The sequence below is a fragment of the Suricata suricatta genome, chromosome 5 (assembly GCF_006229205.1).
Source record: "Suricata suricatta isolate VVHF042 chromosome 5, meerkat_22Aug2017_6uvM2_HiC, whole genome shotgun sequence".
NCBI lineage: Eukaryota > Metazoa > Chordata > Mammalia > Carnivora > Herpestidae > Suricata > Suricata suricatta.
This window is the reverse complement of record NC_043704.1, coordinates 12,247,194-12,272,649: the sequence shown is the minus strand read 5'-3', so window position 1 is coordinate 12,272,649 and position 25,456 is coordinate 12,247,194. Positions and strand designations below refer to the sequence as shown.

Genomic DNA, 25,456 nt, shown 5'->3' with positions numbered 1-25,456 from the left:
CTTAAATAACATAAAATAAAAAGAATGGTTGTATCCATCACCCTCTAAAATCAAAATCAAAAAGGGGCTCCTGGGCGGCTCACTCATTAAGTGACCATCTTCGGCTCAGGTCATGATCTCATGATTCGTGAGTTCGAACCCTGCGTCCGGCTCTGTGCTGACAGCTCAGAGCCTGGAACCTGCTTCAGATTCTGTGTCTCCCTCTCTCTTCTTCTCCTGCTCACTCTCTCAAAAATAAATAAACATTTAAAAAACTTTTTAAAAATCAAAATCAAAAGAAGAAATAAACCCGAAGCCTTGCTAAGGGCTGTTGGCAGTTAGGGCTGGCGGGGAAGGGGGCTCTGCCCACCCAGGCTGCTTCCATCAGTGCGCAGAACTGAGCACCTTTGGACTTAGTGGCTTCAGGAGTCATGCACCCTTGATAGTGCTATGGGGACACAGTGTGGCTGTTTTGAACACTGCAGCCTCTGACTTAGATACTGTTTCTCTAGTCCTAGCAGAGGGGTACCTATCATAAACATCCTGTCTATCAAGCTTGAATGACCATAAAATAGAAAGTGGTCATGAGGAATTCTCCAGAGCCGGACAGCAGGTGCCCCCAAGCCATCCCTTTTCTGGATGAGTGGTAAGGCTGTACTTTCTCCTTGGGGTTGCTGATCAGAAGCAGAAGCTTTCATTTTTCATTTTATTCTACTGTGGTAAGAATCTTTTTGCATGAGATCTACGCTATCGATGATCTTTAACACAGCAAAGACTAGGGTACCATGTTGGACAGCAGATCTCTGTACACTTTTTGTCTTGCTTGACTGAAACTTTAGGCCTATTGGGTAGTAACTCCCCATTTCTACCTCCCTCTGGGGCCCTGAAACCACCATTCCACTCTTTGATTCTCTGGATTGACTCATTTTTTTAAACAGAATCCTATATTATTTTATTTTTATTTTTATTTTTGAGAGAGAGAGAGACAGCGTGAGCAGGGAGGGCCAGAGAGAGAGGGAGACACAGAATCCAAAGATAGGCTCCAGGCTCTGAGCTGTCAGCACAGAGCCTGACACGGGGCTTGAACCCATGAACCGTGACCTTGAACTGAAGCCAGATGTTCAACCGACCAAGCCACCCAGATGCCCCTGAATTTACTCTTTTAGGCATTTCATCTAAGTGGAAACAGACAGTGTTTGTTTTTCTGTGACTGGCTTACTTCGCTCAGCATAATGTCCTCAAGGTTGATCCATGTTGTCACATAACAGAGAATTTTCCTCTTTTTAAAGGCTGGCTAATATTCTGTTATGTGTGTGTGTAGCACATTTTCTTCATCCATTTATCTGCTAATGGCCTTGTAGGTTGTTTCCACATCTTGGCTATTGTAAATAGTGGTACCAGGAACGTGGGAATGCAGATATCCCTTTGAGATCCTGATCTCAATTCTTTTGGATAAATACCCAGAACTGGATTGCAGAATCATATGGTAGTTCTAGTTTTAAATTTCTAGAAGACTGTTTTATGTAGCAACTGTGCCAGGTTGCATTTCCACCACCAGTGTACAAAGTTCCAATCTCTCCACATCTTTGCCAACGTTTGTCCCTTGGTTTTTTGATAGTGGCCATCCTGACAGCTCTGAGGTGAAGCAAGTTCTTCAAGCTACTGCATTTTGGAAGCCACCAAAGGTCTGGAGATGGTTTTTTCCACCAGGCAAGGGATCATGGGTTTGTTCTAAATGTTTGAGGAGACAGAATTCTTAGAAAAAATTTATTAATGGAGCAGGTGCTTGGGTTTAACACATGTCCCCCACTGAGGCCAACCCTGAGTGTGTCAGGAGGGCAGGAAAGCTGGGAGTCCATGGGGTGGTTGTTCCCAAGGGAGTGGCTGGGGAGGGGGTCCCTTCTTCCGGAGACTCTCCAGCCCCAGTCTTCTGTCTTGGGATTAGACACAGAAGCTCCAGAGAAAACCCACTCAACGCAGTGCCCACGTGAAGGGCGTGGGAATGAGGAGAGATGTTGCCAGGATCACATCTGGAAAGAATTTTGTTGGGTTCACAAACAGGACCTGGGTTCTCAGCAAACGGAGGCCTGACTCTCGGCAAAACCAAAAAGAAGACCCCTTCCTCTGTCTCTTTCTCCACGTTGATCTGCTTTCCCCTACGAGGGCCCGTGGGCCTTCCTCAGCTCCTAGGAGTGAAACCCCCACGGCTGGCCCTCCTCTCACTTATCCATACGGTTTTAACTCTCACATCACCACATGCTGAGAATTCTTCTTTCTTTGCTTGGATTCTCTTCCTCATTGAAAATCACTTTGGTGTAGTAACTCTAGTGTAATGGTATAGAGTGTCACTTCACTCCAGATTAATGCCCCAGGTAAAAATGCCACTGGCGATTCTGGGGTGACATACAGCTCTCACATGCTCCATAGTGCTTGCATTGGCACTACCAGAAATTGAGGACAATACCCCTCCATTGGGCCCCTGACATCTGTCTCTGTGTCCTTTGTCTCTGTGTGCCTTGCTGAAGTTGAGTCTTGTCAAGGAAAGTAGAGTCTTGTCAAGGAAGGGTTGAGGGGTCTTCTGGCTTTCCATTGCAAAGTAGGGCCCCTGCTTCTTGGTAGCCAGATGTTCACCCCCAGAAGCACAAAGCCAGCAAAGTTGGGTGAAGCACCTTGGGGGAAGGCTCCATCTGAAGACACTCCACTTTAGCAAAGCCCAGTTTGCTCTTTCCAAAGAAACATCTCAAAAGCATCCTACCTCTTCTGTTGCTAAACAAAAGTAGTCTCAACTCGTTTGGGGAGTGAGGTTCTTGAGGAAGCCATATTTGTTGGGAATGATCAAGCTTGTTTTTGACTTAAAGAAGGGAGAACATTTGAGAAACTCCTCAGTCAAATTGAGTCACTGCTCCAAAACTATTGTCATCTCTTCTAGAATCTGAAGCTGGACACAGAGAAATTAAATGCTCAGGGTGCAGCTGAATGAAAGTACCAGTGGGTTCTCAGCACAGCCAGCTTCAACTTCTCACAAAACCATTATGCTCAGGCTAAAACCATCAAAGAAGCTTCCTGTTTTATGAGTCCCATTTGGAAACTTCAAGTATAGTTAATGCTTTTGAAATGATGCAAAGTTTCTATTCCAGGTATCTTTTTGACTGGAAGAATAATCTTGGTACCTTGTAAATAGATGGAGTTGTTCGTTTCATCAGCACCGGAGTCTAGAATTGCCATCTTTTCTGGGAGTTCAGGAAACTGTGAGAGCTTTTGTTCAACCAGATTCAGGAAAAGCAAGAAAGACCATGCTCTTGCTGTCATGTAGCTCAAGTTCTAGTAGAGACCGGAAAAGTAAACAGCAAGGGATAAAATAGGGTAGCTTCAGAATTCAAAGATGTCATGCCCAAAGGGTACAGGCTGTGCACAGACTCCATTCCCACCTTGAGTGATGTCCTCCTTTTCTGCACCTCCCAACCTATGCCGCAGTATGCAGCTGCCTTGCATGACTCAGACAGTATGTAATGCTACATGGAAAATAAAACAGGGTGACTGGTGACTGGGGTGGGAGGGTGTCAGTATTACAGATTGGGAGGCCAGGAGAAAACCTGTCTGAGAAGATGTCATTTGAAATGAGGAAGTGAGCTGTGTTAAGATATGTAGGAAGAGCATTCCAGGCAGAAGGAACAGTGATGCAAAGGGGCTATGGCAGGCTGAACAATGGCCCCTCAAAGACATCTACACTCTAATCCCTGGAACCTGTGAATATGTTACCTTATGTGGTAAAGGGGACTCTGCAGTTGTCATTGAATTGGTAGGCTTGAGAAGATTATTTTGGGTTGTCTGTGAAGGCCAAACACTATAACAAAGTCTTAGAAGAGGAAGGCAGGAAGGTCGACTAGAGGTAAGAAGATGTGATGGTGAAAGCAAAGGTTGAGGTGATGTGAGGAAGGGCTACCGCCCCTCCCACAGAATCAGGGCAGCGTCTAGAGGAAACACGTCCTCCCTTCATAGTCTCCAGAAAGAACCACTCTACCAAAACTTTGGACTTCTGACTCCCAGAATTTGAAGATAATAAATGTGTGCTGTTTTAAGTCATTGAGTTTGTGGTAATTTGTTTTACCAACAGTGTGAAACTAATACAGATGCTACAGCAGAAATGAGAAGAGCAGGGAAGTAGAATCGACTACAAGAGGAAGAAGAGGTCAGAGAGGAGACCAGGGGTTAGGTCCTCTATGATACCAGGCCTTCTGGACTTTATTCTGAAGATGATGGGAAAGCAGTGGAGAGATTTATACAGGGAATAGCATGCTCTGATTTATGTTTCTAAAAGAACACCCTGCTCCCTCTTAGAAGTGGATGAATGCGGACAAGGAGTGGAAAGCTGAAGACAGTGATCAGAACATGACACAGTTCAGCCATGAGCTAAGGGTGGTTTGAAGAAAGGAGATTGACTTGGGATGTCTTTTGAGATATCAAAACACAAAACCACTAGAGCAGTAACAAACACAGCTGAATTTGTTGCTTTCTAGGCACAGGAAACAAATTCAAAGAAATTGTCTGTGCAGAAATGGGAAGAGTAGAAGGCTCAGGGCAACAGGGAGAAAGTACCCAAAAAAAAGGGCAAGATTCTGAGAACAGGTGTCTGGTTGGCTTATGAAATAGTTTGTGATTCTTCTTTGCATTTGGCTCTTACACTAGTTCGCAACACAAAAGTCCCCGCATGTTTTTTCAAAAAGGTTGTGATGGGTTGCTAAAGTTATGGCCGGTTCAGTGGCCTGAGTAGGCAAATTCATACCCCCAGGCTCAAGGGTTTTCTTTGATGGGAGGCAGTCAACAGTATTCGCTAGTGGATTGGATGTGGGAGTGTAGGTTTGCAACCCTCCCAGGAGCTTCCCTGAAACCAGTCCCTGTACTCAGAAGGCAGAGAGAGAACACAGAAAGAGGTGGCCACTCCAGGTGGGTAGGTGGTAATTTTAAAGTCCCAAAGTGAACCTACATATGAGCTTTGTAGTGGCCTCAAGGCAAATAGATCCCTGCACCGACTTACCAAATCTTGAAAGTTTATAGAGAGGCCTTAATTCGGTCTAGACACATGTACTGTTCAGATGTTCTCAACACCCCACCACCATATCAAGGCCATGTCCTTGGAGCAGCCTCTGGGAGCAGGAAAGGAAAGCAGAACCCACATTCCAAGGCCAGGGGTGGGTAACAAGGAGCCCCCACGTGCCCCTGTCCAGCTTACAGGTCAGTTGGTGGTCACACGTTTTCGAGGAACTTTCCCAACAGAGAGATGAGGTAAAGAAAGGAATCAACACCAATTCTTAGCGTTTTGGCTTAAGGAACTTATGGAGCATTGAAAGGAGCAGATTTGGTGGGAGAATTAAAAGTTCAGTTTGGACCTTGAAGTTGAGATGCCCTTTAGACGTCCAGGTGGAAATGTTGAGCAAGCATTTGGACATCTGAGTCTGAAGTTCAGAGGAGAGGCTGGTCTGGGGATATAAATTTACATGCCAACTACACAGACATGGATTTTTAAGAAATGAACTTTATTGTACCTGTACTCAGGTACAATAAACTTATACAAAATTACATGTACCCATTAAAAAATGTTTATTTACTTATTTTGAGAGCAAGAGAGAGTGTGAGTGGGGGGAGGGGCCGAGAGAGGGGGAAAGAAAGCCCAGTAAGGAGCCCAACACGGCGCTTGCACTCATGATCCTTGAGATCATGACCTGAGCCAAAATCAAGAGTCAAATGCTTAACTGGCTGAACCACCTAGGGGACCCTACATGTACCCATTTTAAGGGTACAGTTCAATGAATTTTGACAAATATGTACACCCAGCAACTACCACCAAAATCAAGATATAGAACAATTCAGTTACCCCATAAAGCTCTCTCTCTATTTTTTTGCAGTCTTTCCCTTACGTGGACCCAGGAAACAATTGATCTGCCTTCTATGACTATAGATTACTTTTGCCCTTCCTAAAATTTCTAGAAACGGAATCCTGCAGTACAGCTTTTTTTGTCTTACTTCTTTTGTTCAGATAATATTTTCGAGATTTATCCATGTTGCTGCTTGCATCACTAGTTTGTTCCTTTTTATTGTTGAGCAATTTTCTGTTGGATAGATATACCACAATTGTTTACCTATTTATCTATTGAGGGATATTTGGGTTATTCCCAGTTTCTTAGCTATTATGCATAAAGCTGCTATGAGCATTCACAAGTCTTTGTGGACATACTTTTACTCACTTATCTTGGTTAAGTAGAAATGGGATTGTTGGGGCCACTTGGTAACTTCCTAAGAAAGTGCCAAACTGTTTCCAAGTGGTTGGACCATTGTACAAAATGTATGAACGTTCCCACCAGCAATGTACGAAAGTTCCAGTTACTCCACATTCTCATCAACACTTGGTATTGTCAGTTCTTTAAAATGGACTCTTTCTTAGCCATTCTAAATTAACAACACTGGAAACAAGAAATGTTGGTGAAGGTGCAGAGAAAGGAGAACCCTCTTACACTGTTGGTGGGAGTGCAAACTGGTGCAGCCACTTTGGAAAACAGTATGCAGTTTCCTTAAAAAGTTAAAGACAAGACTACCCTACAACCCAGCAATTGTACTATCCAAAGGATACAAACATACAGATCCAAGGGGAACATGTACCCTCGTGTTTATAGCAGCATTATCAACAATAACCAAACTATGGAAAGAGCCCAAATGTCCATCAACTGATGAATGGATAGAGATGTGGTATATGTACACAATGAAATATTACTCAGTCATCAAAAAAAAAATGAAGTCTCGCCATTTGCAATGACATGGATACAATGACGTAGTATTATGCTAAGGGAAATAAGTCAGTCAGAAAAAGACAAATGCCATATGACTTAACTCATATGTGGAATTTAAGAAACTGATGAACATATGGGAAAGAAAAAAAGAGAAAGGGAGAGGGAAGCAACCCATAAGAGCCTCTTACCTCCAGAGAACAAACCTAGGGTTGCTGCAGAGGATGTGGGTGGAGGATGGGCTAAATAAGTGATGAGTATTAAGAAGGGCATTTGTTATGATGAGCACTGGGTGTTGTATGTAAGTGATGAATCGCTAAATTCTACTTCTGAAACCAATATTACCCTCTATATTAACTAACTAAAATTTAGATAAAAATTAGAAACAAAAAAATAGCAACAAACAAGCAAACAAACAAAGGGACATTAGCCATTCTAGTAGGTGTGTGGTGGGAGCTCACTGTGGTTGTAAATACATTTCCCTGATGAGTAATGATGTTGAGCCACTGAGGTGTATAGAAAAGATTCAAAGACAGCAAAAATGAAAAAAATGAAATCATAATTAATTCCTTGTAAAACAACACTTGTATAGGAGAGTTAATTACAGGCTCATTACTTGGGCCATCAAAGAACAATTTTTCTATTACCACAGAAATGCAAAATCGGAAGTTGGATTTACCCCTAAATTGCGGTGTACTGGGAGGGCGTGGGGAAGAGGACAGGATGTAGACGAGGCTTGCCCACCATAACAGGAGGCCAGCAGATAAAGCCTAGGCAGGATATCTCCTCACAGGATTGCCTTGAAGCAGACAGGTGCTAACTGATTTGAAATTCTCCAAGGACAAAGACCCGACTTTCTGCTTTCCCCATTACTTGTCATTAGTAGCTGCGTTCCCCTTAAGGAAGTTTTTGGTGTGTACCGTAGCGGCGCCCTAAAAACAGTGCTAGAACCCTGAAAATCAGGCTCAGTTCTAAACAAGGTCTTCCACTGTTCTTATCTTTTGAAGGAATTTGGGGGTTCTTAGTGCTGAATATGGAACTGAGTAACATCCAATTTTAAATCAAAAGCAACCTCAACTCCCTGGGCTTGAAAAACGTACGTCATATGTCAGCAGAGGAGCTCTGTAAAGGTGTGGGCTGCAATTTGACTTTCAAAGAGAACCTTTGCTTTTATGTATCTCGTTTTCTGGCAGAAGCCCTTTTACTCCCCTGTTGAGTGCGATGCAGAGTAAATCTATCAAGAGTCTTCTGCGGAGGCCAGGGGGGCTGAAGCCTGTCTGGGGGAGGGGGGGTATGAAGCATCTCTGTCCTCCTTCCTTTTTCTTCTTCAGCCTGCGACTGATACTTGGGTCATATTTACACCCCACTTCTGCATCCATTTTGTCAGGACCACAGTTCATTCCAGTTATGTGAACTGTGTATCAGGGCCTGAGTAAGAGCTATCTAAAAATAAACCACTAGAAAGCTACTCTTCACATAGTGCTAGAATGTTCTTTTCCTTGATGAGGAGCGGTTAAGCTCTGCTCCTGTCTGCCATATCCTCTTGCGTATTTCTCTTTATTTCTTAATTATTTTTAATAGTTTATTTTCAAATTGGTTTCCATATAACACCCAGTGCTTCTCCCCACATGTGCCCCCCACCATGACCTTCCCCCCTTCCCTCCCTCCCCCTCCTCCTTCACTCCATGGTTCCTTTTCAGTACTCAAATCAGGAGAGCATATTTCTCTTTAAAATAACAGTAAAAGCTAATACGTATGAAACACTTTCTATCTCACTATGTGTCAGGTTCTGTACTTGGTGCTCAACACTCATAACCTCATTGAATTTTTTATGACAACCCAGTGAGGCAGGAACTTTTATTCTCTCTATTTTACAGATGAAGAGTCCAGAGATCAGGAATACTAAGCAATTTTCTCACTTGGTTTGTCAGCCTCCAAAGCCAAGCTCTCTCAGGCTCTATGTCTTGCTTCCAGTTCTGCCTCAAATTACGGAAGTATAGACTTGCACACTGTTTTGATTCCCCTCGCCTATGCACTAGGAGAATTCAAGACACAAGTTAAATGGCCAAGGATGGTTTAGGAGTGAGGGAGAGATTGGTGTCTGTTCCTTGTTTCCACCAGCAGGTGGCACAGTTGCCCCAGCGGAATTTCCTTGGGAGCCAACTGAAAGGTATCTGTTTCCATGGAGACACGTTCAGCCCAAAGGAACCATCAAACCATTTTTTTTTTTTCCTGGTTGAGGTTGCCTAATCGTGTTCAATGAAGACAGTCTATGTGGACAAACGGTGTCGTGAGAAGCTGGTGAACAGTTACAGAGATCCTCGTATTTCTTTAGATCGCATCTACTACATTAACTACTACAATTTGTAGATTTTATGCCTAGCCACCTTCCTCTTGCCACCCAGTGCATTTTAAGCCACATTGCTCAGGGCACCGTTTGATGAGAAGATTCAACTATAAAACAAAGTAAATCTTACTTTGCATTGTGACAGAGTAACGGGCAACCCGATGACCTTCGAGTGATTTTAGTGGTGTCACTACTGCAGACACCATTCAGGGTTAGATTCTAATCCTGGCTCTGCCTCTATGCCATCCTGAGATGACCTTGACCTCTCCGTGCCTGGATTCCTTCCCTGCAAACCTCAGAGCACCATGGCACGGGGTTGTGACAATGATTGCATGAGACTCACGTGATCAAAACATTTGAGAAGGACCTGGCACCTGGTAACACTCACTAGGTGTTAGCTCTTGCCAAGCCCCACTCTGTCCAATTCCAAGGACGCCTACGATGATAGAGAAGGATCTTTGTAAGTAGAGAGTGTTCAGCTCTTTTGAAGTCTCTACATACTTTACTGGACTTGCTTCTGTGTCCTTTGTATTTACCTTCATTGTGGCCAGCTTCCATCCCACAAGATGACAATGCTGCTCTAAATGCTGCTCTAAAGTCACTTGAGTACTGTCTCCAAGAGGGGTATTTAAACAAAATTAGGATCATGAGAGGTGGTCAGGATAGGGGCGCTTGCAGGGAGGCATACTGGCCTTCCCCTCCAGCCACACCCACCCAAAGATCGCCATGTTCAAGTCACCTCTTTGGGATGCTTTCCCTGGGCACAAGTCCTGTGGGGAACGGTGCTGTCCACGAATCCTTTTCCTGAGGAGGATGGCTCACTGTACCCGGGGTGGCAATGTCCTGCGTGGAGCTGGCTTCACGGGGCCCGAGGGGGAGACATGTACTGCCCCTACCCAATGGCAGACTCTCAGCAGGCACACCCCCATTGGGCACCAAGGTCATTTAGCAACTGCCAGTCGGTATTTAACTTTCCACATAAGATTAGATTAAACATTTGGGTTCATAAACGCCTAGATTGCAGATTGCAGCTAACAAAGGCTTGGTCAGCTGTGAGCCGAAGGTGCCCAGCGGGCTGAGATTTGTGAGTGGTCCCGGAGAACTTGCCAACACCGGGTGGGAGGTTGAGAGCCGCCTGGCTTGTAGCGGGGGGGGTTTCCTGCGGCTCGAGCACTGCCTAGGTAAGCTTCTTTGCAAATTCTTTATTGTCAGAGAAATTAAGTAACAAAGCAATCTATTTCCTTTTTCAGGAAATTTATAGGAGGAGTGATTTTCCTGGTATAAGATGGCCTTTCCTTCCTTCTTTCTTCTCTCTCTGTTCTTCTCTTCCTCCTTCTTTCTATACTTTTTCTCACCCTCCTCCTCATTCTTCTTCTTCTTGGTATTGTTTTCCTTCCTCATTTCTTCCTAATTGCAAGTGTTTTTATGGAATGTTCATGGTAAATCATACCTTTTTCTATTCTTGGTATAAAAATGAAAGACTACAGGGCAGCTGGGTGGCTCAGTTGGCTGAGCATGTGACTTTGACTCAGGTCATGATCTCATGTTCGTGAGTTTGAGCCCCGTGTCGGGCTCTGTCTTGCCTCTGCACAGCCCACAAAGGAGATAAACGGGCAGCAGGGCAGACAGAAGAGCTCAGAGCATTTGGAACTTGAAATGCTACTGCCTCTCTGGGGGCAACTGAGATACAAGGCAAGGCCTTGGGGTGCTCAGAGCATACTGAAGCTCCCCCCCAAAAAAGTGTTGTCCAAAAAGCAAAAGTACCTGGAATAATTCCAGTCTTAAATTTTTTTTCTTAATGTTTATTTGTTTACTTTTGAGAGAGAGAAAGAGAGCACAAGTGGGGGGGGGGAGTGGGGGGGGAGACCACAGAATCTGAAGCAGACTCCAGGTTCCAAGCCATCAGCACAGAGCCAGGTCTGGGGCTCGAACCCATGAAGTGTGAGATCATGACCTGAGCCAAAGTCGGGCCCTCAACTGACTGAGCTACCCAGGCACCTCAATAGTAATTCCAATCTTGATAGTACCTTAGAAAGAACACTACAGGGAACCTAATTTTCTGCCCAGAAAAGGATTCGTTTCACCCTTGCTGGTTTTCTGCCACCCTGGGTTCACTCAGCAGCCTCCCCCATACCGAACTGCCCCCACCATTCATCTCTGTGACTTCTGTACCCATCCACCAACCCTTCACTTTGTACACTTAGCTCATCTGGTTCTCCTTTACTTGTTCCTATGTTCTCTCTATTCTTTAATTTGGCTTTACAAAAGAAAACTGAATTCTCTCTAGAAGGTACAGTAGGGGGGATATATAAGCTGGAAAAATCACAGTTCTCTTTACTGGATAAAGATGCAGAGGAAAGTTGGCAGAGGGGCGCCTGGGTGGCTCAGTCGGTTAAGCGTCTGACTTCGGCTCAGGTCATGACCCCTGGAGCCTGCTTCAGATTCTGTGTCTCCCTCTCTCCCTACTGCTCCCCCCCAACCTCCTCTCTCTCTCTTAAAATAAATAAACATAAAATTCCAGCCAGATGAGTAGATCTTGTCTCTGTAAGGGTCAGGGGGACTGAGGTGACGTCTTGTAAGATTAAAACCAGCTTCACCATACTCTCTCACAGTGAATTGTATTATTTTAAGGGGGAGAAAGCATGTCTCTGTTCCATTGCTTGGAAAACATGCCTGGCATGTGTTTGTGGGCAGTCTTATCTATTTGTTAAGTTTCTTTTCAACTCTCTAGGCTTTGCGTGGAGAGGAGGAGAGTTCTCTGAATAATCAGACTTAAAACACTGGATTGAAAAAAGCCTATTAACTTAGTTACACTAATTCTCAATGAATGAAATGTTGGGAAGGCATCAGAGAAAGATCTAGAAGTCTACTTGGGCCCCTCCCGCAGGAAGGGACATCTGAAACATCTCTCCTTATAAGAAGAAAGGCAAGCCATGTTGTAAAGAGCGGACATTGTGTTCAGAAGGGCATTCCCCCAATCCGCTGTCTGGGCTCTTACTGACTGGGTGAACCTGTACCTAGGTCCTGGCTCATCACAGATTCCCGTCTGTCTACATTCCTCCCAGTTCTGATCACCGCTGGGTGCTCCGTCCAGGAACCATGTTCAGCCCCATTCTCTGAACTCCTGTGACAGTGTCCATACCTCTTATGACCCTTTGTCCTTCTCGTTGCTGTTTGTTTGCCGTTCTCCTGCCTCTCTGAGCCTCCGCAGGCAGAAACCTCACACTTACCATCTCTGCCCTTCCAGTGCCTCGCCTGTGCCTGGCACATTAACTCACTCATCGATCGTCCGCTGTGTGCCTTTGGTGTGTCAGGCTCTGTGGCGACAATCCGCCATCCCAGGGTAGGCAAAGGGGGTATGAGCCCTGTCTCACAGAGATACCAGCTGAGTAAAAAAGACGACACCACCAGCCAATGATTACACACAAACACCAGCGATACACCCACAGTCAGCACATACTGTGAAGAGGGCTTTGAAGAAAACAACAAAAAAAAGATGCTATTGGAGAACAGAGGTGGTGGTAAGGGTGGAACTGACTTAGCGCCGGGCCAAGGAATTTTCTCAGAAGTGGCCGCTAGGCTGGGGCCAAGAGGCTAAGGAGGTACCAGAGGGAAGAGAAAGGAAAAGTTACTCCAGGTTGAGGGAAGAGAATGTGCAAATGTCCCGAAGCAGGAGAACACTGATTGCCTTGGAGGCACGAACGACCAGTCATCATGAGGAGACAGTAACCGGGAGGTGGTTGGTGACCAGCTCAGGCCAAGCCACGTAACCCCGCTAGGGACTGGGACTTTATTTTCAGAATGACAGGAAGGTAGTGAATCGTAGTAGAAGCAAGGGAATATGATCTCATTTTCTTCTTTTTCAAAAATGTTTATCTATTTATTTATTTAGAGGAGAGGAGAGGAGAGAGAGAGAGAGAGAGAGAGAGAGAGAGAGAGAGAGAGAGAGAGAGAGAGAGAGAGAAACCCAGGCAGGCTCCATGCTGTCAGTGCAGAAGCCCAACAGGGGACTTGAACCCAGGAACCGTGAGATCATGACCTGAGCTGACGCTTAACTGAGCACCCAGGTGTTCCTGATCCCATTTCCTTCTTCCAAAGAGCACAGTGACTGCTGCACAGGGCAGGGAAGGACAGACACGCCCCAGGAGACGGTTTGGGGGAGGGGCGCATTACACTGCACGCGGCCATCCAGGTGAGAGGTGCTGGCGGCCTGGACGGCGCCAGTGAGGATGGAGAGGACAGCTGGATTTGAGAAATATGAATGATCTCTCAGGTCATTGCTTTGTGCAACTTACAGATGCTTCTTTCAAATGTGGATGGACACACACCTCCCTGCGGGATGCTTTGTCCCAGAGACAGAGGGGATGGAACAGGCTGCCAAGCCTGCCGGTGGCCCTTGCAATCCTCTGCCTCAGAACTCTCTGCAAACACGGAGCAGACATGAGTCATTGCCTCCTTCATCTGATGTCCGTAGAATGCCTGTTCCGAGCAAGGCTTTATGCTTTCCATTGTGAGGTGACTGGTCTATTTAGAAACAAAGTAGGGCCAGGTGCTTGATGAATATTTGGAACGAGAAGAAAGTATAAAGAAGGAAAAAATGTTAAGTATACCACCCACTAGTAACATTTTGAACTATTTATTTCCAGTCTTTATTCCATTTTCATTTGCATGTTTACACTTATTCACATATATAAATTGGGATACTATGTATAGTTTTATGTCCTCCAGCAAACTTCTAAAAAAGTTTATTTATCTTGAGAGACAAAGATACAAAGCAAGCAGGGGAGAGGCAGAAAGAAGAGAATCTCACACAGGCACTGCACTACCAGCACAGAGCCTGACGTGGGGCTCGAACTCCTGAACTGTGAGATCATGACCTGAGCGGAAACCAAGAGTCAGACGTTTAACCTACTGAGCTACCCAGGCGCCCTCCATCAAATTTTTGTTGTAAGGTGTCATGTATGCAAAAAATACATAAAGTGAATATGCAAAGCTTAAAGAATAAAAAAAACCTATGCAATCAATCACCAGGTAAAGAAGAAATTATATTACCTCCCTCTTTGCACTCCCTTCTCTTTATCCCTTAAAGCAGGCACATGCAGAAAGAATCAGTGTTTTAACCTTGGTCATCTATGCTATTATTTAAATTGCAGCAGGAAGGAGATATGTCGACTTTGTCCAATCTGACACAGACATTGGAAGATGTCTTCAAGAGGATTTTTATTACTTACATGGACAATTGGCGCAGCAACACGACTGCTGAGCAAGAGGCCCTGCAAGCCAAACTTGACGCTGAGAACTTCTACTATGTCATCCTGTACCTTATGGTCATGATTGGGATGTTCTCTTTCATCATTGTCGCTATCCTGGTGAGCACGGTGAAATCCAAGCGCCAAGAGCACTCCAACGACCCCTACCACCAGTACATCGTGGAAGATTGGCGAGAGAAGTACAAGAGTCAAATTTTGAATCTGGAAGAATCAAGGAGCACCATCCATGAGAACATCGGGGCAGCAGGGTTCAAAATGGCTCCTTGATAAGCAGGAAAGGCGTAATGCCAACAGCTGATACCTGGACATGAAGAGGTACCTGTGCAGCAGAGCAAATCCAAGTTGTCGTTGCTTAGAAGACACTAAGTTTCTTGCTTTCTGTTGAGAATTTTCACGGAGACCATGGGACAACTCAACTAAGGTGACATTTTCATCTCAGTGTGATTTATACTTGTTCATCAGAGCAGCGTTTTATGCTGAAGACCTCTTTTACTTTCTGTGCAATATAATGTCATTTTAATCAATGTCAGATTTGACACATTTTGTCAAGTTAGTGGAAATAAAGTCAAATTTGAAGTACAGAGACTGTGTGCTAGCAGCGAGGATGGGGGTAGGGGACAGTACTAACAAGTCACTGGACCGTCTTCCCCATGAAACATTATTTCGTATGTGATGAATTCACTTTATAAATAACCCAGATGTATTGCGCAGAGGCTGTGGTTCAAAAATGTGTCATCTGCTCACAGACTTGACATCAGAGCATTTATTGATTAATTCATGCATATTGAGTCTGAAGTGATCAATGGACAGAATCACCAGGTTGCTTTATGCATATTGTTTTCCCGCTATCTAGCTTATTGGGAAGTCTGAAGACAGAACGAACATTTCACAAGGGAGACTTGTCCACAACAGACACGCGGCACCTTTAAGAACTACCCGGGGCAACAGAATCATATTTTTAAATTAACATCTAAAGTTTTGTGGAAAACTAACTCTTTAAAGTTCTTGTTATTATAGGAAAAATAACGAAACGTTGTAACATCACTTTATAAATAAATAACGTATTCTTTTCACTCACTTTATTTTCTTCCATTTACAATTGTTTTCATTTATGTTTCAAGAGACTTATGGTGTAGAAGGTGTCTGAATTACTGATGTCTGTTGAAAAGGTAGACAATTATATCTCGACATTGCATTATAGATGCAATCCACAGATTAGGTGACTTCATCTATTAATTAAGCCAAGTGATACTTAACACCTATCTACTCAGGCCACTGGCGTAGACCCCAGGAATATAGAGATGAATGAGACTCCCTGAGCTGGAGTGACCTACTCATTAGAGCGAGTCAGGCATGTAAACATCACAACAGAAAGATAGAACTTGACAGGTTATAAAGGTGGTCAACACAGAGTGGGCAGAGCTGGAGCAGGGACAGGAGGGTGACCTAACTTGGGTTAAGGCCTACTCTCTCAGAGTAGCTCAGAGTAGGAAGTCAAAGCCAAGACAGGTGTATGGAGCTGTTGCTTTGTGCCTCCCAGCTTAGCTTTCTCCTCCCCTATCTCCCCATCTCCTCAGCCAAGGCACAGCCATTGTGAGTTGGGCCTCAAGTCTCAGGGCTGTAGGGGTGCCTGGGTGGCTCTGTTGGTTAAGTGTCCGGTTCTTGATTTTGGCTCAGGTCATGATCTCAAGGTTCATGAGTTCGAGCCCCACGTTGGGCTCCCCACTGACAGTGTGGAGCCTGCTTGGGATTCTCTATCTCCCTCTCTCTGCCCCTCCCCTGCTCATGCATGCTCACTCTCTCTCTTTCTCTCTCTCTTAAGGTAAAAATAAATAAGTATTAAAAAATAATAAATACAGGCACCTGGGTGGCTCAGGTGGTTAAGCATCTGACTTCGGCTCAGGTCATGATCTGGTGATTCATGAGTTTGAGCCCCAGGTCGGGCTCTGTGCTGACAGCTCAGAGCCTGGGACCTGCTTCATATTCTGTGCCTCCCCGTCTCTCTGCCCCTCCTCTGCTCCCACTTGCTCTCTCTCAAAAATAAACATTTAAAATAATAATAGATAAATAAAATATAGAGATGATGAATAAATCAAATCTTAACAAAAAAGTCTCAGAGTCCCAAGACAAAGTTCACAAAAGATGTCCTTCTTCAAGGCTTGTAGGATGTCTTCCATTGCTTACAAGGATCATATCTCCAGAACGAGGTGTCCACAAGATAGTTGTTTCCAAGGAACAAATGTGCAATTATGCTAACATAAGCATTACAACGGTGTCATGGAAAGCCATTTATATTCACAGAGCACTTGTGGCAAGAGTGACCTCCTTCCTCAAATCAGAAATCCAGAAATGCACACAGAACGTTCATCCCAGTGTGCCCAGAGCAGCAGCCCCGGCTACAGAATCCTGGCCTTGGGTCTGGAGCCAGACAGAGATCCAAGGTTTCTACCAGGTGATAAAGACCATCTTCTAACCTCTGGTCAGTCTCTTCTGAGCATCAAACAGGCCTCAGCATTGGCCTATAAATACTGTAGAGACTTGGTACAAATGATTTTGTCCCTCTCTCCACACTAAGAGACTTGAACAAACACTAGCATAGCTTCCAACAGCTCAAGGCCGCATTCCTAAGAGGACCCCAGCTCCCTTTGGAGTGTCTGTCTAAGCAAACTCAACAAGCTGCCAGGAAAATGTACTGTTGGTTCCAGCCCAAACCTGGAGATAGGCAGATCAGCTCCCAGAAGCCCCTCTTACAACAGTTACTTTAGAAAATGTAGAATTTGGGCGCCTGGGTGGCCCAGTGGGTTGAGCGTCCGACTTCGGCTCAGGTCAATCTCACAGTTCGTGGGTTGGAGCCCTGTGCTGGGCTCTGTGCTGACAGCTCAGAGCCTGGAGCCTGCTTCCGATTCTGTGGGTCCCTCTCTCTCTGACCCTCCCCAGCTCGTGATCTGTCTCTCAAAAATAAATAAATGTTTTAAAAAATTGGAAAAAGAAAACATAGAATTAGAAAGCTTTTCTCTCCAATTTTTATATAAATCTTTTCCCACCCGGAACTATCTCATCTTTTTGAAATGCCAACACTCAAGGAGGTAACCCTTCTGACCCAGTGGGTGCCTTGCTCTAACCTGCACCACTATCTCTGGTCATAAAGACAGAAGTTTGTATCTCTTTCAGATAAGTCAAATCGGACTAATCCCCTGGTTTTTGCAAAGTTCCACTTCCCTCATTCTGCTCAACTGACCCCACTCCTCCATCCTCCCCCTAAGGTGCCAAGTTCCCACTACATAAATCAAAGTTGACTTTGGTTCATACTGGACCCTGTTCTCTGTTGCAGTAGTTACCGAAGTCAGTCTATCCTTAATGCTTTAACTGGTGGCTGGCTTTATCTTTGACACAGGAAACCAAATTGAGGGAAAGAAATTTGGATTTTTATAAGAAAGTACATTTTATTATCATCACTGAAAGCATAGTTGGTAACACAGACAGTTATCAGTCAACTTTACTTTGGGAGTTGGGGGTGGGTGAAAAGCCCAATCTTTGGAAGCATGTTGGGTATACAGTTGTTGACACCGCTTGCTCCAGTTTCCCACCTCAACATTAATTCTCCAAATCCTAGGCTTTCCATTTTCAACTCGGCAACTAAAGATGCCCATTCAAACAACTTGCCGTGGTTTTTTTTTTTTTTTCTTTTTTCTATTCCGTTTGCTTTTAGAGCTCCAACTGCTTGGATTCCTGGCTCCATGTGGCCTGAACCCACTTAACTTCTTACAAAAGAGCTGTGGTTTGAAAAGGAGCCCATGGTAGTTGCTGCTGGGATAGTTTACATCCAGACTACTGAGACTCACGTCCCAGCTCCGGCACTTGCTGGCTTTAAAACCCTGGACAAATGAATCTCTCCGTGTCTCCATTTCCTCATCTGTGAATTCGTTATATTATGTCCTCTTCTAGGCTTGTTAGGTGACTTCAGTGAGACAAGAGCCTCACAGTGCTCAGAACAAGGCTAGTTTTGTTACTTTCTATAGGAAAACTTCGCTTGTCAACCGAACTAAACCCTCCACCCCTCACTTTGTCCTTTCCTCTGCGCGCCTAACGTTTTGTACTTCATCACCACAAAACGTCATAAAGGGATTTGGGAGTCAGACCTCCTGGGTTCGAATCTACATTCTGTCCCTGCAACTCGCGGGTGTTCTTATTCTCCCCTTGCTTGTTTCCTCAGTCCGCAGAAGGGTGAGCCGAGCAAGGAGAAAGAACTCCGTGACCATTCCCTGTCGTCACCCTTGGAATTATTTGGGGTCCGACTTGCGCCCTCCCGCGGGGCGGGGGCTGAGTGTGCCCGAGCCGGGCACGCGCACTGCGCGTCTAGTGAACGAAGGCAGCTGGGAGTCTAGCACTTGGGCTACCGCTATCCCAAAGGAAAAGGCATGCATTTTGTCAGCAATGAAGGTTATATCTGGAAACTTCTGGGGACCCAAGCATCCGCAGTCGCAGACAGAAATAAGGAGTATCCAGAGGAAGCGGGACGCCCAGCCCTCCAGCCGTCGATCTCCCCCGGCTCAGGCAGTTTCACAACGGGAACGCGCCAGGACCCGGACAACCCTGAAGTCCCCAGCGCTGGTGCCGGGCATACCACTGCGCCTGCGTACCGGGCCCAAGCCCGCGGACGCGGCCCACAGCCACTGCGCCGGCGCGCGGAGCAGTGCCTGTCGGGACATGTAGTTTCCCCGTCGCCTTGGGGGAGTTAACTGTTCGAGTGCAGGCCTCGGCGCAGGGCCCTCCGCGGCCTGGAGCTGTAAGTGGGTGACCTCTGCTCAGCGGGATCCTGACCCGAAGCCCGACAGCTTTTGGGGGGCTCTGGGGGGTCCGGTGGCGGGCCCCGCGTTTGCTGTTCTGCTTGGGATGCCCTCCAACCGGCCCCTGCTGCGCGGCGCGGGCTTCCCCGGGAAGGTGACGGCAGCCGCGGCGCCTTTCGCGGAGCGCCCCTGCCTGGCTCGGTCTTCCCGGCGCCGCGGAATCTGCGGATTCGGCGCCGCCGGGGGCGCTATGTTTAGGCGGGCACGAGGTCCGGGTGGGGCCCAGAGTTCTGGGCATGAGCGAATATTCTGGACACCCTGTTCTGTGGGTGGATGGGGGAAGCAAGAGCCGCCGATGGCCCTCATCCCCGGGTTAGGTGTTCACTCCCCAAGGATCGGTTACGGAGGAGCCGAGATCCAGCCTCTCTGGCCCTGGGAATCGCAGGTCACGGGGCAGTGGGTTCCGAGGTGGACGGAGTAATGCCCAAGATTCACCTGCAATCCCCTCCTCCTCGCACCGCCCAGCTTCTAATGATTGGGTGAAAAGGGTAGAGACGGAATGCGGAACAAGTTCTGAACGTTCAGACTGACTCGGCCTAATTAGCCTAATTAGCGGCTGGAATGAGCGTGTAGATACCCGGAGACAGACCACCCTGGAGTTTGTTAGACGTGCCGAGAAGAAAGCGTAGATTGTGGACAGTGGCTTGTCCAGATGGCTTTCATTGTCCTACCCGAATAAACGGAGAGCTTTTCTGGTTTTTAGGATAAATCTGGCCAAGGGGGAAAATGATATTTTTGCAGTATAGGCTTCGATCTAAGCCATTGTTATTTTTCGGATTTAAGTTAGCTTAAATTGTGCCTAGTTCCAGGGGAAGTCTGAAACTCCAGCACTAAACAGTTTTTATGCCTCAACATTGTCCACATCTTGTTGCCTTTTGCAGCCCAGCCCTCAGACACCACCTGCCTTTCTGTGTCTAATATTGCCTCAATATGACACCGCAGCTAATAGCCTGCTGGTATTTTTAGCTTTCTCAGCTCTCATTTGCCGAAGCCCTGCCAGGTGCTACAAAAATGCCCCAGTTAGAGCGTGCAATTGACAGATCATAAGGAAAGTTATAATTTGGAGGCAGCAGGGGGGAATGAGCTGGATGGATCAGCCACTGTGTCTCCCTCCCACCGTCCCACTGCCTTGCTTCCACTACGTTTTTTGTAGGTTGACTTTAAATATGTCTCTTTCTAAAGAGCTTGAATTTCATCACCCTAGGTATGAAGTTGAGGCAACTGCCAGTAAGTTTTCACAGTCAGGTTGGGTGATAATCAGAGAAAATGGAGACTTACGAATTCCAGAGTTGCCGAGTTGTTCTTTGGATTCCGATTTTTAAAAGGAGAACATTTTGATTCAGAGAGGTTAATGGCTTGCCCCAGGTCACATGCCTACCATTGGTGCCACCAAGAATAGAGTCCAGCTCTCCGGTTCTCTTGATCCCTGCTGTCTTGCATTGATTGCATTTTGCACTGGTCTTCTCTTGTTTATGGTTCTTAAGCTTGGCATGTCCATTAGCAGAAGGAGAGATACTCATCATAACAATAATGGTTGATATTTATTTAATGTTTTCCATGTGCTGAGCACTGTGCTTAGTGTTTACAATCCAATCTCTGAAGAATTTACAAATAAGGGATCCGAGACTCGAGGCTTGGAGAGGCCAAGTGGCTTGTCCAAGGTCACACCAGTAGTAAATGCAATATTTGGTTGCCAGAGGGTGTTCTTTTTTTAAGACAACACTCTCTTTTTTAAATTAATTTACTTAAATAATCTCTATACCCGGTATGGGGCTTCAACTTAGAACTACGAGATCAAGAGTCCGCATGCTTTACCAGCTGAGCCAGCCAGGCACCCCGTGGGATGTTCTTTTAAATGTATTTCCTCCTATAAGCTTTTTGGACCTTTTTGTTGCCCTTGACCTTGGGAATCAGTATCTTACATGAATCCATTAATGTATCTTACATTAATACATTAATTTTTACATTAATTCTTGTGATTAATACATTACTTATATTAATGCGTTAATATGACCACAGAAAATTAAGAAGAGCCAGATTTACCTGCTGTACTTGTAGACCACTCAAATACAGCATGAATTGTAAAATTAAAATTTACTTAACCTTAGCATTGTTAAATTAACAACATGGCTGACCTCTGAGATTATCAAAGATTACTCTAAGTGAAAATTCTGGCAATAGGTTATAGGAACATGTTTCTCTAGTGCGAGTCAGAATCTGCTGCTCCTTAAAGGCAAACAGGCCATTTACCCATGAGGAAAACGAGCACCTTCAATCACGTCATCTCGTTTAAACAGATTTGGGGTGCACATTCCTATCATTAACTTATCTGGCTTTGGAAGAAGTCATGGGGAAAACTTGGTTATCTTGTGCGAACCGCCAGCCTGTTTTCCAGATACTATGACCTTGAATCGATGAGGTATGAATGTTTTATATTTATATGCTTTTGTAAGTAAAAATTTTAATAAAACATTTTCCCCAAAGTTCATCTTATTATTATCCCCATTTTAAAAGCCTGAAATCTTCTTGTGCCTTTTCTCGATTCTAAGTACCTTTAACGGCAAGCATCCCTATGAGTTTTGAATGCAGTGCTTTCTGCTACATCAGGCAGGGTAAGACTCTGGAGTCACCTTGGATGGGTTCAAATCCCAGTCCCTGTATGACCCCGGCAACTTTGTTGCCTCATCTCTGACACGGAACAATAAAGCCTCCCTTCTGGGCTGGCGTGAAGACGAATTGAGTTTGCACAGCTAATGTGCTGTCGTGCAGCTGGGCACGGCGACGGAAGCTCTGAGGATCCTGGAAGTTGCCAAATTTCAGAAAAAAGTCGGGGCCCTAGACCCCCTCTAGTTGACACCCCCTTTCTTCATTTACAGATGGGACCAAGGCCCCGGGAGGGAAGTCACTTACCAGAGTCTGTGGGTTCTTCATCCAGAGCTCAAGTCGTCTGACTCTTGGGGTACGTGCCACAGCGTAAAAATAATGACATACAAGGCCTTGGAGCAGACGCTGTGCTCCGGCTGTGTCCCCTGACCTGTCACTTCCTGCTTCTCCCTCCCCTAGGTCTCCCTCACATTTTAGATGAGATTCTAGATAGGAATTGCTTCCTGAGGACAGTTCTTTCCTGTATCATTTACTCTCCTCCAGATATTTTTAAAAACCAAGATAACCTTAACACCCAGAGGACTTGAAAAAGAGAGACACTCAGCTGCCAGCCAGCTCTCTGCTCAGGACAGGAGGTGGATGGAGAAGTAGATTTTGGACTTGAACTCTTCTGTCCACAGATGCGTGGAGGGGGGAGCACCCGTCCCCTCAGGAGCAGCACTGTCCCCAACCCCGGCAAGAGCAGCCACAGAGACCTTTCTGCTCCCCAGGAGCTAAGCCTGTCTGAGCCCTGAGCGGGGCCATCTGCTTTCCACCAGGCTCTGGGTCTGCTCGCTGGGGGCACCAACCCTCCTCTCCGTGGGGCTCATTGTCTTTGCTCATCTGCCCTTTGTCTCCATCAAAGGGAAGGCTTCCTGAGGTGGTCTGCTTTGGAAAACCCAGAGTGACCTGTTCCTTCTCTCCCCACCCCCCCAGAACAGCGAGACCTGACCTTTCAGTTCCTCCTTCATGTGCTTGTCTGGGGTGCCCGCGCTGACCAGGGGTGACTTCTCGTTGGCCCAGCATGAACTGGAAGGTGAGCATACTTTTAATATAAACCTTGTGGCTTGGGATTTTTCTTTCTCCTCATAGTAAAAATCGAGGGTAATGGTGCTGTCGAGGTAGGCTGATTAAAAAGAAAAAGTGAAGTAAAGCAGGAATCCTAATAATATTTAATATTTTATTTTAAGTTAAAACCTATTGACAGTCACCGGACTTTTGGAGGAGGGTTAGGCCGTTTCTCTGAGCGGGGCTTCCCCGACTTCGTTTCTGCCGCACTTTCCTTGCCCAAACCACGCCTGTAAAAGTTTTACCTACGGTTTCACGTTTTGGTTTCTTCAAAGTGGAATAATAGGAAACAATCTAAATCCAAAATCTTTCCAGTTTTTGCTGTCGTCTTCCCTAATATTTTACGTCTGTGTTGCCAACAGCACTGGTTTTTTTTTTTCAACTCAAACTTGAAAAGGCAGATTCAGCAGCGGGGAGCCCAGGGCCAAGGGCAGACAGTTGCCTGCAAGCCGTAAGCATTCAGTGGGCTGCGGGCCTCGGTCAGCCGGTCTTACAGAGGGAAATCCCTGAAATGGGCGGGCTGTGGTGGGGGGTCGGTTTTGAGAGCAGCCACTAAAGCAGATTACATTGTAGGTTCTTTGAAAGTATAAAATCCAGCAAAAATCATGTTGTCTCACTGTCTAGAGATGGCCACCATTAACAGTTTTGGTGTTTTTTCTTCTGGCGTTTTCTCCCTATTTGTAAGTGTAGTGTGTGTGTTTTCAAACTTATGCAACTTATTTTCAAGCTATATTCAAAAACTCACTGTATTTTTGCAAGCATTTCCTTGTTCAGAACGTCCACCGGCATTCCACCGCAAGGCTCACTGGGAAGGTGTGGGCGCAGGACCAGGCAGCTAGAGGACAGAGGACCCCTCTCCTTCCCCAGCTCCTTGGGGCAGAGGTTTGGGGGGGACCATGCAGGAGGATCATGGTGACTATGCTCCAGGATGAGCCTAGTTAAAGTTAAGAGGCAGAGTGAGGATTTCTTGGGGTGTTTGTTCGGCAAATATTGGGCCTCCAGAGCTGACAGTGGAAAGGCTGCGAAGGAAGGATGAGGCAGCGAGGAGACATAAGGGGAAGAAGCAGAAAGCGGCGTGGGGTGGGATTTAGAGAAGGGCCTGTCCTCTCTGTGGTGGCCACAGTCCGTGGGGACAAGAGGCAGTAACTGGTGCTCAAGGCTTGCTGAGGACTTGTTAACACACAGACTGGGCCCATGCCCAGAGCTCCTGACCACTGAGTCTGGGGTTAACATGGGGCTCGGGCAGGGTGCAGAGACCGCTTTTAATGGTTGAGTGACGGACAGCCCTCTTGACCCCGCAGGCCAGTCCTGCTGGTGACAGAAGACATTCTTTCTTATGTCAGGGACAGAATCTGCCCAAACCTTTCCAACTTTAAGCAGACACACAGCTCTGAGGCTGCCGGAGAACCCCCTCATGGTGAAGAAGGGGCCCTTCCCTGTCCCGTCGGAAAGGAGTGGCCTCTCTCTGCCTCCTGACTGCATGGAGCTCTGGAAGGCAGGAGGATTACGTAGGCCTGTGAGCCTCCGTTTCTGGCTCAGTGGGCCTGTGGCATCAGTGACCGTCAGTACGCGCATTAGCAACAGTATTTGCTCATTGTTTAAGAAGTTAGCCATTCTCATCACACAAGTATTGGGGATTTATTTTAAAAATTGGTACAGGGGCGCCTGGGTGGCTCAGTCGGGTAGGTGTCTGACTTCGGCTCAGGTCATGATCTCTCAGTATGTGAGTTTGAGCTGTGCATTGGGCTCACTGCTGTCCGAGCGGAGCCTGCTTGGGATTCTTGCTCTCTCCCTGTCTCGCTGCCCCTCCCCCATTCATGCTGTCTCTCACTCTCAAAGTAAATAAACTTAAGAAATTTAAAAAAAATTGGTATAGATCTCGTTCCCCCGCCCCGCCCCGCACCCCAACAACATTTTATTCATCGACCCCCTTGAAGGTTGGTTTGTTCTGAGACAGAGACAGGGAGTGAGTGCCTGGGTGGCTCAGTTGGTTAAAGAGGCTGACTTTAGATTTTGGCTCAGGTCACGGACTTTAGATTTTGGCCCAGGTCATGATCTCATGGTTCGTGAGATCGAGCCCTGTGTTGGGCTCTTTGTTGAGTGTGGAGCCTGCTTGGGATTCTCTCTCTCTGCCCTTCCCCCTCCCTCAAAATAAATAAACTATTAAAAAAATTAAATAAAATGAGAGGTTTATTAGAAAGAAATCAAAGGCAGACGTTTCCCCAGAGGGGCAGAAATGGGGCCCTGAAACCCTTGGCTTTAAGCCTGGGGAAGGGTCCCTGACCTCTGCTGCCATCGCTCTGCCCCCCTCCCCGCCCCCCGCCCCGCCAAGCGGCTCTGGCTGCCTCCTCTCCACTACCTTTCAAAAGAGAGTAAATACCTGAACCGCTTGCCTCTGTCCATTTGTTGATGTATTTTCAACTCAGAGCATTTTCTGACTTCCAGTTGAATTCTATATTCCCATCACTGCTAAAGCTGTTTGATGTTTAGATCCCAGGGAACCGTGGGCTGTGATGTGGGCTC

The 25,456-nt window shown here is 46.2% G+C and overlaps 2 protein-coding genes across 3 annotated transcripts in view; both read left to right on the top strand.

The window, feature by feature from the left end:
• The first annotated feature begins 14,270 nt into the window (after positions 1–14,270).
• On the top strand, positions 14,271–15,413 carry KCNE2 (potassium voltage-gated channel subfamily E regulatory subunit 2). Its single transcript, XM_029940657.1, has one exon. It carries the CDS (start codon positions 14,271–14,273, stop codon positions 14,640–14,642), a length of 372 nt encoding a protein of 123 aa, XP_029796517.1. The 3' UTR covers positions 14,643–15,413.
• A 3,648-nt stretch (positions 15,414–19,061) lies between these two features.
• SMIM11A (small integral membrane protein 11A) overlaps positions 19,062–25,456 on the top strand; it is a 41,949-nt gene continuing 35,554 nt past the window's right edge. Inside the window, exons 1-3 of one of the 2 annotated variants that reach the window (XR_003908506.1) lie at positions 19,062–19,161; positions 22,099–22,181; positions 22,802–22,901. Coding sequence is in view for 1 of the 2 variants with exons in the window: in XM_029939005.1 (XP_029794865.1) it covers positions 22,890–22,901 (12 nt within the window). In the remaining variant the exon portion in view is untranslated. The remainder of the gene's footprint in view (positions 19,162–22,098; positions 22,182–22,801; positions 22,902–25,456) is intronic. The other variant, XM_029939005.1, reaches the window with a different exon arrangement.

Coding starts and splice junctions, on each gene's coding strand:
- KCNE2 (XM_029940657.1), top strand. CDS start 14,271: ATGTCGACTTTGTCCAATCTGACACAGACATTGGAAGATGTCTTCAAG.